This window comes from Egretta garzetta, unplaced genomic scaffold (assembly GCF_000687185.1).
Source record: "Egretta garzetta isolate BGI_Z169 unplaced genomic scaffold, ASM68718v1 scaffold228, whole genome shotgun sequence".
NCBI lineage: Eukaryota > Metazoa > Chordata > Aves > Pelecaniformes > Ardeidae > Egretta > Egretta garzetta.
The window spans coordinates 1,206,231-1,220,269 of record NW_009260758.1 but is presented as its reverse complement, the minus strand read 5'-3'; the positions used below and the strand labels follow the sequence as shown (position 1 = coordinate 1,220,269).

At 45.2% G+C, this 14,039-nt stretch overlaps 1 protein-coding gene across 1 annotated transcript in view; it reads left to right on the top strand.

Annotated features, from left to right (window-relative positions):
* CNTN4 (contactin 4) overlaps positions 1 to 14,039 on the top strand; it is a 138,667-nt gene that overhangs the window by 55,774 nt on the left and 68,854 nt on the right. The window contains 3 exon segments of the mRNA XM_035901394.1: positions 3,098 to 3,200; positions 3,832 to 4,016; positions 13,997 to 14,038. Of these exon segments, the coding sequence (XP_035757287.1) occupies positions 3,098 to 3,200; positions 3,832 to 4,016; positions 13,997 to 14,038 (330 nt within the window).

Here is a 14,039-nt window from a genome sequence, read left to right as displayed (position 1 = left end):
CGGGAGGGGCGGGGGATCCCTGGGGGCCCCTCCCCACCGCCACCACGGCACCTTTGGGACCCCCTGGGCCCCCCCAGCCCTGCAGCAAACACCAGCTGAAGCCTGGGGGGAGCATCCAGGTGTTCACAGCCGCCGCTCCTGCGGTACTTTACTTCTCTTTAAAATGCTCTTTGGATTTTTTTACATCAGAATTAAAACAGTAATAGTAGGAAAGAACTGAAATAGTCCCAGAATAAAATTACCATCAGCGGCAGCTGGATGGGCCAATTAAACTTTAACATTTCACAGGTGTTGTCAGGAAATGCATATCGTCTCCTCAGACAAATTAACTTGCTTCTGAATTCCTGGGACTTTCATCCAAAAGCATGTTTTTAAGCCTTGAAATTGGAAGAAAAATATGAAAGCCTCTGAAATGCAAACACATAGAGCATCTGATGTGCCATGACACTGGAATCGTCCTCCAAGCTACAAACCCGGTGTCTATTTTAGGCTTTTATTTTCTCCCCCATCCCTTCCACCTGCACGGCTAAGTCAGATGTTAAATCAGCCAGGAACAGCAGGGAAAATAAGGACTGTCTGCATGGAAATGGTCTTGGATTCGGGATGGAGATATCTCAACTGCACTGATGTTTCTCCTGTGAAGCAGAGACGGCAGGACTCGCAGCATACCCTATATATATATATATATAGGTAGGTTTTATATATATATAGGTTATAATTGCAGTGGGAGCCTTGTGGGTTTTCCAAGTACGAGTCCTGGTTTTTCAGTGGATAGCGCCAGTGAAACAGCCGCCCTCGCAGTCGCAGCGGTTGCCAGAGCTGCAGGGCCGTGGGTGACGGTGGCTGGAGCCGATGTCCCTTGCCCCCAGGTAGCCTTCCCACCCCGGTCTGGGGTTCTGTCACCCTTGTGATTACAGCTTTCCAGTCCCAGCCCGAGGCAAAGAAACAGGAACAATAAAAGGAATGAGTGAAGAGAAGGCAAAAAAAGCCATTTTTCCTCTCTCCCATTCCCGTCTTCTGCTCTGTCAGGTGGATAACATATTAATAATACATTCTGCCTTAATTTCCTAAATAGCCCGTTAGTGTCACACGATGCTTCACAGCCTGCTTTGCCTAAGGGGACCGAGTGCCCGCTTCAGCAGTGGAGGAGGCACAGAAGAAGGAACCGTTCCCGTGGATTTTGCTTGTTCAGGACTGGTTTGTAGCTGGCCTGTCCGTGGGCAGGTGGCTCTGAGGGCCGGCTCCCTTTCTCCCATGTTATTTGGCCACTGCACCATCTCCCACGCTCCGGCCGGCTGCCAGCGGAGCCTGCAGAGTGGTTTTGGGGTGAGCTGGCTGGGCTGTGGTGGGACGGAGGGTGGCTGGTGGCACAGGCACCGAGGAGCTCTTCAGCCACCTCGGGGAGGGTGGTGGAGACCATCCTTTCTCCGGGTAAGTCTCCGGTCGGAAAGCCAGCATCTTCCAAAGACAGGCAGCTGCCTGAACCCAGTCAGGCTTTTGTGGGATGCGCAGCCTCAAAAGCTCTTCCTCTGCCAAATTTGCGGTCTTCATTGCAGAACGTGGAAATACTCTGCCGGGAAAAGGTCTCAGTAAGTTCTAATATCAGTGAAATGGTGCTGCTGTTCCCAAACCTTCACACCCAGCCTTGCCCTTGGACTCCTTGGGGCAGCCACTGTTCTTGGCTTGGCTGAAGCTCACCCAGCAAACGTTTAGCATGGACTCTGGAGAAATTTAGGGAAGACTGCAAAGATTTGGCGGTCACAATCGAGAGGAGAGAAGATTTTCCGTTCCAACTGTAACAGACCCTTCCAGCCCTTCAGGGCCACAGTGTTCACGTGCAGAGGACTAACGAGTAGCGTGCCCCCTAATTCTCGTTTGTACAGTATGTAAATGCTGGAGCGGTGACACAGACTCGTGGGTTTCCTGCTGTGTGTGCTGAGCAGGACGTGACCATGGAGACAGTGTCCCTGTCATTCATAAATGCATTTAATGACGATGACTGGTGGTGTGCAGCAACCACTCTTCATATAATATGGCAGCAATGCTTATTTGCAATTAAGGGGTTGGAAGAAAGATGATGCAACCTGCTATTGCACCAGAACAGGTAAGATACAGGTCAGCAAGTGATGGTGGGCTTGATGTAAGCCTTGTACTGAGCATTTGCAGCTTTAAAACTCTTAACTGTGAAGAAGTAAAGGAAAAAAAAAAGGCTCCTCTTGCATCCTCTTTGCAAAGCAGGGGGGCAGAAGGCGGGGGGGCAGTCGCGGGCCATCGTGAGCAGCCCTGACTTACCTGGGGACATCTGCGACCTGGTGCTATCTCAGTTCTGTGTCACTGGTGCGAAGCCATTTCTGTGTTTGGGCGTACTGGTGGTGTTCATCCGGTCGGACCCAGCGCCGCCCCTCGCCTGCCCCGCGCTTGGCCGGCGTCCAGGAGGCGCCGCGCAGTTAAGATTGAAACGGCAATCATCAATTAGCTGATAATCACTGTTGGTGGAATTATACGTGCCAGTTTTAAGACAGTACAGTGACTGGAAATGTAGCCATTTATCACGAATGTAATGGCCTTTTTATGTGCACAAATTTTTAAACACAATTTCATAAAGAGGCTGCCACGATACGTGATTTACTGGGGCAATAAAAATAAAGAAATTACCCGAAGACTATATGATCTCTGCGCATCTAAATCCTTGAAGTTAATAGAAGCCTTGATTAGCTCCAGTGCTTTTAAAACTTCTTCTAATGGCTATTTGTTCCGCATTTCATTTTCGAGAAGGTGGTGAACCTCCCTTATTATTGCTTTCCTTATTTCGCAAGTTACCTGCAAAAATCCTGAATATTCAAAAGCGAAAAGTAACAGAGCCATGAAGAAATTTTAATCTTTGGCAGATGGTGTGGAGCGCTGGTTCAGATTTTCCTCTGGCAGTAAATGGGAAAAGAGCCCACACTACACGGCTGTTAGAAACAGGCCATGTTTAAAATGAGTGGATTAATTGGGCAAGTAATGATGTATAGAACAGCTCTGTGCTAGCACGGGAACACTTGCGAATTTATTGCAAAAATTCAACCAAGCCTTAGCATCTATTTTATGTTCACAGGGGTGATGGGAGAGTATGAGCCAAAAATAGAAGTGCAGTTCCCAGAAACGGTTCCATCTGCAAAAGGAACAACGGTGAAACTGGAGTGCTTTGCCTTGGGGAAGTAAGTTTTGATCCATTATTGTCATTCCTCCAGCTTTGCGCTTGCGTAGCGCTCTGTTGTAGAGTTTGCAAGGCTTGCTAATCCTTCCCTTGCCTCCGCAGAAGTTACTTATTCCAGGCGTTCCTAGCAGACAAGGCACTTGGGGAGCACAGGGGCTTTGCTCACCAGAAATATAAACTCCCAAGGAGGAGGGATGATGTAACTTGTTTTTTAAAGAGGTGTTTGTGCATCTCCTGTTCAGAGGGCTCACGCAACACTTCAAACACATCTCTTGTTTCTACAGTAAACGCTAGCACCGCTTCCGAAATCCAAACACGGGACTGGTAGGAAGATGGACGTATTGTCACAGCAGAGCCCCAAACTCAACTTTGTCAAATCACCATTTTTATTATATACAGTCTCCTGCTTTTAGGCTGTGGGAGCAATACACCATTGGTATACATATGTATATTTATATTATAGATAAGCCACCCATAATAAAATTGCGGATCCTACGCAGAGTCTCCACACTGACCACGTCCTCATCGTCCTCAAACGTGAAATGGTGTTCAGCTGGTCAGACAAGAGCTTTTCAGGACAAGACCCGTAGCTTTTTCTACGAGTCTTATTTTGCTTTATTTTTCTTATTTAGCCCAGTTCCTACAATTAGCTGGAGGAGAGCGGATGGGAAACAAATACCCAGAAAAGCCAGGAGACACAGATCGAGTGGACTTCTTGAAATCCCAAATTTTCAGCAAGAAGATGCTGGACTCTACGAGTGCGTAGCTGAAAATGTGAGAGGGAAGAATGTTGCACGGGGACAGCTGACATTTTATGGTAAGCAGTCTGTTTGCTTGCAGGGGGGCTTATTGTATCAAGTGCAATATGCAGTAAATATTTTGTGAGGAAGTAATTTGGGGGGTATTTTAAAAACGACTTTCTTTTACAAACGGCACATCTCAGAAAAGGGTGTAATTTGAAATAAAACCTGTCTGAACGGCGCATATTAATTGCGAATCAGAGCAGCTGGAACAAAAGCACTTTGCTGGAAGGACATTGGCATGGTAACACGCAGAAAGTGCTTGCAAACAGCTCAGTTGCCTTCTTGTGGCTGCGAGGGAGAAGCAGGTATTCTGGTGGAGCATCATCAGGGTCACAACTTGGGATTTAGTATGTATGTGTCGCCCCAGCTTGAGTTAATAACCCTTAATTGCTTATAACCAATTAAGGACTGCTTTCAAGAGGGGTCACTGGTGGCACAGCCTGGGAAGTTGGGGTCTGACCCTGTGGGAGCTGGCCGAATCCTCTCCACCCAAAGATTTTGCACACCTGCTCTTCTTAGACTCACATCACGGCCATCGATCCGGGCACAATAGGAACGCAAACCTTCAGCTTCATGGGCCTTCTGTAGGTGGTTGGTGCCTCTGATCCTGGTACAAGTGTCTGCCCATCCCCCAAACAGCCCCATCTTGCAAAGCAAATTAAATGCTTCTAGGAGATGCACCAAGCTTGCCGGGGGAGAGTGTTACCTATTCTGAGTCGCTGTGGATTCACCCACGTGGAGGTGAATGAGAGACACAGAGAGGGGCTTTAGAGGTACGAATGGGCTGTTGATTGGGTACTTAGTTTCTATGTGATATTTTTTGGAGGGGAGAAGGCTGCAGGTTACATATCCCGTATGCGGGCATGCAGAGACCTCCCCACCGTCCTAAAAATCTTTTTGTTGCTGCCCTGTTATCATCTTCAGGAGCATAATAGAGTGTTGTTCTTTATCGAACACATGGAGATGAAGTCAGTGTTTTCTCCCCCAAATGCTCCTGAGGGCCCAGCTTCTCTCAGCAGGGAAGATTGGGTTGAGCTCCAGAGATGAGAAGAGTGGTTTTGATTTATAGTAAATTTGCTGCAGAAAAAGAGTTTGGGAACTAACCCTCCTGGCAAAACTGGATTGAATTTGGCGAGTAAAGTACTTTTTTTTTTTTTAAAAAAGGCATATATATATATAGGGATGGTTTAAAATGGGAAATATTTCTAAAAGACATTTCATCTAGAAATCAGAAGTTTTGGGGCTTCCATTTCACATGAACACTGCTTTTAAAATTGAGTAAAATATAAAATGAGAAAACATGAGAAAAGGGTGAAATGGGAAGAACAAAGTGAAACCTTTCATGTTAAGGAAAGAATCTGGGGCTGATTTAAACTGGGTGGGTTTTTTTGGTTTGGTTTGGTTTCTTTATTAAAAGATTTGAAGATTTCTTTCCCTGTTCATCATACAATGCATGTTTCTCCTGATTTTTCCCATGTGGACAGTAAAGGAAAGGACTCATCAGGTGTACGGTTTTACCCAAGCCACAGCCAAACCTGTCTTCCTTGCAAAGCAGTAAATCGAGCCCTTGGTACGCTCCCACCGTAGCATAGCATGAGTTATAATCTAATTACCGTAATGAATTTACCAGTCCGGATCCCATTCCCAGAGGACTGCAGATCCTACACAAAAGCTGCCACCATGGCTAGTGCCGCTTTCCACACTCAGGATGGCATTTCAGCAAAGCTGCTCAAGACTTTATGGGAAGAGGAGCGTCCTCCTCAATCTGTGATGCTGGGAACTATCTTTACATCCGCTCTCTTCATGTGAGCAGAGGAGCTCCTTATGGAGAGGCGTTAGCCTGCTACCTCTGCTGGCTGCTGGTGTTAAAGATAAGTGACTGAAACACTGTCCTTGCTGTCTTGAGGACGATGAGTTACTAATTTGTAAGTATTCAGTTTTCAAGGATAAGCTTGTGTTTGACTGCCATTTAGTACTGAAAACAGATCTCAAAAAAAAAAACAAAACCAACCCAACTTGCTTTTTCCGTAAGCTAGGCTCTGGAGTTTCACGTGGCAGCGAAATTTTTTTAGGGAAAGTAATTTACTGTAAACATTTTATACCAATAGTTGAAACTGAAAGGAAGTCATTTTCCATTTTCATTTTTCTTTTTGAAGTTGAGACCTTATTGAAATACAGCTGTGATGTTGGCAGGGCTTCTCAGGTTGCTTTTGGTGGGTCAGGGTTGGCGCCTGGAGAAGGGAATGCTCCGGAGGATGTGATACGGGCGGTGGGACGTGCCACCTACGCGCGGTGATGTGCTCTGTCACAACGTGTGCCCTGGAGATCACAGCCTGGCTCTAAGGGCGTGACTGCTTTAAACCCGGTTATCTGCCTCTCTGCGTAGTATGAAGTAAAAAAAAAAAAAAAAAAAAAAAAAAAAAAGAGAATGAAATTCAAATTTTCCTGCTCACTGTAGATAACCCAGCGTTGCCTCCGTTGTCAGGTTCTTTCAGTGCTCCTGGAAGTTGTCAGGGAAGGTTGACTTTTGCTGTATTTCATTCTTGTATCAATGTTTATTTTCTCCTCTGTTACCGTATCAGTGACACTGAAGTTGTCTGACATTCTTGTTGCAGCAGGAAAGGTTAATTAAACGTGCAAGATCTGTTCTTCCTCCACTTTCTGTGCTTTGAGCCCCTGCAACAGGCTGTGTTTTATTGCTCTCGAGAAGCATTTGTTCGGAGCGCTATATGTCCTACTTGATAGATAGACCGACACGATAGAAAACATGTTCATGTTAATGCAATTACAGTGACTTATACCTGTTTCCTTGACTGTTGTAACTCTGAACAACGCATTGCTTGTTTTCTTGCCGTAAGCCTCCTGTTCTCTCTGCCGTTCCGAACCAGATACCGCGGACCTCAAATTAGCTCCCGAGAACTAGCAAATTAAACCGCAAAACCCTCTTCTTTTCCACCCTCATTTAGCAGCCCTAAACGCCTGTCACGCTGCGGTCCTGGCTTTGCAGCTTGTTCCCCACCTTTGTGAGCCCGGCCAGATCAGTCCCTGCGGCTGAGGCAGGCGAGGTCCCCGGCCGGAGCCAGCGGCATCGGCACGGCCGGAGCACGTCACTGCCCCTCTGCTTCTCCACTGAACTTGGCAGCGAGGGTCCGCCACGCCGCCAGCGATGTGTTTTGGTCCGCAGCTTGTCGGAAGCCCTCCCGTTGACCTGGTTCTATTTTTAATCTGGCTGCTCATAAATTTTAAATTTGATAACCCTCTGCCAGGCTAAGATTGAGATCCTGAGCAAAAAAAAAAAGCAACACCAGCTTTTTTAATTTTTTTTTTTTTTTGGCAGAAGTACAGTAAACAGATTACCTTAGCTAGCTAATTTAGAAAGAAATTGCCTTTTCATTCATAAAACCAGGATCAAGGAGATGGTTATTTATTATCATCACGGACGTCGTTTCATTCATGTTAAGTTTAGACGCCGTTTCAGTCAGATCTTCTTTGTCAGACAGACAGTTGCAACCCAAAGGTTGTCCTGAGCATAGGACAAGAGGCAACAGGCAGATGCAGAAGCACAAAAAAATCAAGGTGGTGTTGTGGCTGCTCATCCCCGTGCTCCAAGCCTTCCCCACGACAGACGAGAGCCTTGCACCCCCCTACAGCTCTGCTGATGTTCCTCGGCTGGGTTCTCCCTGCTGACCATCGTCAAAGCTGTCTGTACCACCGCACCAGCACATTGCTCTCCTGGACTTTTTTAAAATATGAATGTATTTTTATTATGCAACGTGTGAAATGAGATGGTTGTACCAGGGCTTACTCCTTGGGCTCCAAGGAGTAGACTATCCTATAATGGGGGAGTAGACTCCAAGGAGTAGACTTTCCTATAATGACTCTGTCTGATGAGACAGCACAACACCTGGATATCCCCCACCCCAACGACGTGTGCAGTCTGAATACCAGAAAACAGGAGAAGTAGCTGTCAGTCAAGGTGATCCAAACATAAGCATGTTCAATGGGGCTGGTAGCGACAGCGCCAAGAAAGCAGCACCGGGGGAGGCTGCTCCACCGTGCGGGCAGGGCTGGCGGGCTGGGAACAGGCACCCCAATTTGGGCAGGGGTGCTTGGGACTGAGGAGCTGCACTACCCCCAGGAACGTTTATCTGCCCGAATTATGACCAAAACCGTGAAATTTGGCATTGGGCTTTCCAGTCAGGTCAACTCTGTCTTACACGGCCTGGAAGAGAGGGAAAATATCCGAGTACTGAAATGGCTGTGTTTCGGCCGGCGCGGATGCGGGTGCTGACTCGGCATTGCCGGTGGTGCTCCAGGCTCCTCCAGCATCCCTCTCGCCCGAGCTCATCCGCTGCCCGCCCAGCGCCTTGCTGGCAAACCAAGGCAAGGAGGGAAAAACCACCCCTAAAATGGTTTCTAAGAGTGTCTGCATTAGCAGAGAGACGGACTTATTTGTAACTAATTACGGTTCTTTGCAGCATTTTGTAAGATATTCAGCAGAAGCCAGTTAATTGGCTGGACTGCTTTTCCAATTAAACACTTCTCAAATCAAAGTCCCACCAGGAATTTATGCGGCTCCTTAATTTTGCAGCGCAAAGAGTCCCCCTTTCATCAGTGGGCCTGTGTTTTAGTTGTGCAAAAGCGACTTTATGCCACTCTATAAACCAACCTCAAATGTAAATCATATTATGCTCTTCATTATGGTTAGAGGTCTAAAAAGGAAATTTGCATAAGTGAAAATCAGGCTGTTGTATGTCTCTACTGCATTTAGGTCCCAGCTCACAAATTATTCGCTGAAAAATTCAAAGCCACTTGAAATAAAATGAGTTTCTGGACTGATAAAATTACAAGAAAATTCATGTAAATAGGGCAAGTATATATTATTATTAAATATAATTTACAAGCCTCGCTAGAAAACGCAGTTTGCTACCTGTTGCGCAGATGCATCGCCGCTTGATTTCTGACCTTCAAGCAACTCCACATTCATTTTATGGAAAGTTCTCAACTCCTGGGTTGTTTCAGAATACTGTGCCAATTTAACTCTCGGTTAACCATCACTTAAAAAATTGGCAGCAGCCAAATCCGTCCCTCCAGAAGGGGGCGGTTGGCCTTGGGAGCAATCATAGAATCAACTAGGTTGGAAAAGACCTTTAAGATCATCACGTCCAAGCGTGAACCTAGCACTGCCATCCCAATCACTGCAGTGCCCAGTCTGGGTTGGTTACGCTCACCCTGGGGGGGATCACTGCTCCGGGGGAGGATGTCTTGGCTCCTGCCGGTGGGATCTGTATTTTCTCTGACTTAGTGCAGGAGGGAATAACTCGCGAGTTTTGAATAATTGGCTGCCCAAGGGAAGTCTTGCATCCGGAACAAGTTTCTGCACAGAGAACAGGCATGTTTCTCCTCCGCTTTTCCTTTTCCGAGGGATTGCTGAAAACCTGTTTATAGAGAAATCGATGTTTAGGAGATTCAGAAAAAGTGCTCAGATGATTACCGGTTTGGCTTGGAAAAACAGCTCTCCTGCAGGAGAAGCAAAAAGCCAAATAGGTATGAGAAATGAAGTGTGAAGGCTACTCCTAGAGCACCCCACGCCTCCCGTATTCCCCTGGGTAGCTGCAGTCTGGAGCGTCAGGGATAAAGAATAACTAAATCCCTGAGGGCTAGTCTGTATGGACGTGCCTGTAATACCTACAGTCCTTTGGTGCCTGGCAAAACTGCGGAGAAAGTCAGGTAGGGATGCAGAATAGCTTATGGAACAAGAGGGAAACAAGAGGTAGGGACAATTTAAGTATTTTTCCCAGCTAACTTAACTCCTTCCGATTTTCCGCTGTTCCTTTTCCTCTGATATTTAATATTTTAGTCCCAAGCAGAACTGCCAGGCTGGTTCATTATGGTCAGCCTTGAGAAAGGCAGACAGGAGACCTCCTGCCCAAGCGGCGGGATCTGGTGAGCTTTCCAAAGGCACAGACAAATTGAGATCATTTAGGTGCAACATTCAAGCAAATGACTTTGGTGGGGGATTTGCATGGCTTTGAGAGTTGTATGGATTTCAAATAGTCCTTAATTGGCGGTGGAGGTCAGGAGGAAGGGATTAAGAGGAGGAAAGGAAGAGAAGAGGGAAAGTGGTAACGTAAAGTCTGGTTTCATGTTCCTGGGATCGTTGGGAAGGATAACAAATTAGGGACATATGGGTTTTGTTTACAGACGCTGTATCCCCATTTGGACCAGGATGACGCTTGCACTTGTCTGCGCAAACCTTATACGCTCGCCGCATTCTTTATTTTTAATTACTCATGTATTTTTCCCATCTGTTTTTCTCACTTCTTATGCTTGGCTTTCTGGTCTTTAGACTTTTCTGATCCCGGGCTCAGTCTCAATCTCCTTAGAACAGATATAGTAACGGACAACTCATTCAGCCTTTCATCTGCCATTAATGATGAATTACACAGCCTGCGCTAGGTCATCAGCTGCTATAAATTGGCTTAGGAACACCGAAATCAATATACATCGACCGAGAATTGGATTCTATATATGTATTAGTACCTCATTTGCTTTAGTCTTTTTGGTTGTTTTGAACTCTCCAACGATTGCAAAGTCCTACAGATTTATTTCTGGTTTATTTCTCCCATTGCTCCCATAATTCTTTGGGTTTGTTACTCATTTCTGATGTGATGTATCATCACCGGCTGTGTCATTTCATTTTCAAATGCTTTTGAGGACACGATTTCTGGTCCAGCTTTTCAGCATCTACTTTTGCCTTTCAATTTATTCCCATGAAGGACAGGCTCATTCTGGATTTTTTGGTCTTATGAGACCTAAGAGTGTATTTGGCCATACTTCCCTAATCACCTGGTTTAAAGTGCCCCACTTTGCGTTGGTGAAGACTGGAAGGGATCAAAGGTAAACAGGGTTTTTTTCTAACACCGCCATAATTTTTCACCTGGCCCTCAAGTACAAATTCCAGGCGGCCCTCATCACCTAGGAGGGGGGTATTTTTCTTTAAAGCTATCCTTATGTGAGAGTCATGCTTATATTTCTAAGCTTTTCCTACCACTTTATAGATTTAGCATATGAATTTTTCTTGCAACTCAGATGAATTCTTGATCAGCTTCCCTGTAATTTTTTTCTTGAGTACCAGGTTTTTCCTCCGGGATGTTTCCAGGGCCAGTAATATCTAAGTGCTCCAAATAGGGCCCAAGTATTTCCAGATCTATCACACGAAAGAATTCATCTTTGGTCAGCGCCACTGAAATGATCTGAAGGACTTTTTCTAGAACACTACTACCAGTCACAAATTAAACCTTGTCATTAGCTCAAATAATGTTGCTATACCAGAAAATGTTGTAGCATGGAGCTGGTTTCATATCTTTAGTTGAATTACTTTAATTATCGTGCTTGAAATCTTGTGTCACATTACCATGTCTTGGTACGATCCCCAATGGGAGGCTGTCAAATTTCATTATATTATGGCAACTCTCATTTGGTGGCTCAGACATATTTGCTGCATGAACCAACCCTGGTGTATTACTCCAGATTAAGTCAAGAGCGTGCCTGCTATTCTCTGAAAGGAACTGTTGAAAGGAGAGGTTGACCTAATTAGAAAAGTCTCCCAAAGAGCAACGGAGAACAAAGCTCCTGTGAAACAAAGGACTCCTCTGGTTTTCACCGAGATTTATTTTTTGACCTATTATTGCTCGTTCCGTAGTTGTCTGCATCATAAATGGCTTTGGAATAGAAAGCTTAACCGGTTGCAATAACTGGCGGGGGCGAGGCGCGGCGGGCGGTGCAAGGCTGCGGCGCGCAATGAGGAGCGGGGGTGGCAGCTCCCAGCGCCGCGCGTGTCCATCTCGGCACCGCTACTTAGAGCAGGAGTTCAGACGTGCAACCTGCAAAGTACGGCCGAAAGACCGGACTGGTGAAGTCTTTTTGCTGTGGTGGGGGTGAGAATTTTCCTTATCTGGGGAGTCTGCCTGAAATAAGGATAAATACTGAATTTTCTTTCCTCCTCACGTGAGAGTTACCTTTTTTTTACACAGCATACGTTTATATGTCAGAGAGCCCACCTTACCTTTCATGCGTTTTCTTGTCTTACAGGCTACTTTCAGTTGTCTTGTCTGAATTTTTTTTTTTCATGTGGGAGATCAGTAGAACACTCCGTCCCGCAAAAAAAAAGGCAAATGATTCTGTGTGGGTTTATAGAGCTCCTTTTTACGGTATTGTGAGACTTTCTTCAAAATTATGAGTTGGATGCTGTTAGAATAGTAAATATGTAAAATCATGAGTAATTTGCAAATGTCCTTGAGCCACTGAACCCATCGCGGTTGCGCAGGGTGTCTCAGTTCAATGGTATTGTTCAGGTTCTTACTCCAGATGACAGCATTGACTTTCATCTTCCTACATTTAAAAGCTTTCCCTTTCGTATCGCTTTAGATAGAGATAATAAACAAGCTTAAAATACTCCAGGGGCAGGAGGGACGGTCAGAGAAGTAAACACCGCTTGCCTCTCCTTTTCAGCTACTTCTTTTGCTTCTGCATTGCCATTGCATTCGGTTCACCTTCCTGCTTTTTTTGCAAGTCCCTTGGAGTTCAGATGCTGTGCAAAACTCTTGAGCTTTCTTCAGGGCTTTGCAGGCGCCGTGAGAAGAGGAGCATGCAGTGTGGTGGATGTGGGATTAGGCCTGAGCGTGGTTCTAAACAGCACTCGGCTCTCTGAGTGTGTATCCAGCATCACGCCAGGGTAGTCATACCAATATTTTAGGTGTAACCATACCAACTATGTGTTGAACTTACCATTTTGATACGGTATTTTTTAATTTATCCTCTCAAACCTTTCTCTGGCCCCTGCCCCTATCCAAAGGAGGTGTATAAAGTTGTTACCTGTCTTTGAGTGATCTTAATTTTTTTTTTATAAATTTGATTACATAGGAAGAAGTATTAACCAGGTTCTTGGAGACCTCTGCTGGTAATACCTTCCTGCTAGGTCTCTCAGATTTTCTTATGTCAAAATAGGGCAAATGACCGTTAACAAAATCTGAACTCATTCTCTTTGTTAATGGGACTTTCTGAAGAGCATTATAGGTATATCTAGACAGATGAGGTTTATGAAGGTACCATAAGAAAGTCAGAGGTTTTGTATGGTCTCCAAAAACACGTGGCAATTTTAGCGGAATTTGATTTGCATGTGGAGTCTGGCTAAACTTAAGCTGTATTTTAAAAAAAAAAAAAAAAAACAAACCCAACAAACTCTGATCAAAATATGTGAAGCACAACTAAAAATACAATCTCCTAAGTGTCTCTGACAACTGCCCGTGCCAGTTTTCACCAAATTCTACGGAAAGGTATCTCTGATATCCCCTTTTGTACCTTCTAGGTTTGTTCAACGTCGCTAATACAATTATTGAGTCCAAGGGTTTTCCATTCACATGGAAGATCTTCCTATGGCATCACTTGTAGATACGGCCCTAATCTAAGAAAAGGCTGAGGAGTTGGACCTGAAGTAGTGCCTCTAACCATGCAGGCCTAAGTTACTGGAATAACCTTCAGTTCAATGCAGAGGTAGTTCTGAATTAGAAGTTTTGAAGTTGGATGCTAAGTTTTAGAACTTTGAAGCCTAAGTCATATAGATCCTGAAGAAGAAAATGTCGCTGTTTGAAGGACCAGGGGTCTAACAGTGCCATTTATTCCACTGGGGCAGCACACGAGCTCTTGCTTTGGTTTCGTATGATGATCACAATTTCTGAAGCTACTCTTTCTCATTAAGTGTTTTTATTAAAAATAAAATGAAAACAGGCTCTGATCTTGCACGTGCCACCTTCAGAAAGCAAAACTGGGCTGAGGGGGAAAAAAAAATAATCATCTTTAGCAATTACTAAGCATGTTATTAAATTCAACTCTTAAAAGTGCTAATAAAGAAAGAAATGGCCGTCTGCTTGCACCTACAGAGCGTGCTGTTGGTTATGGGCAGAAGGCTTTAGTCATTACTTCTGCCTTGCAGCTCAGCCCAACTGGATCCAGAAAATCAGCGATGCACACGCAGC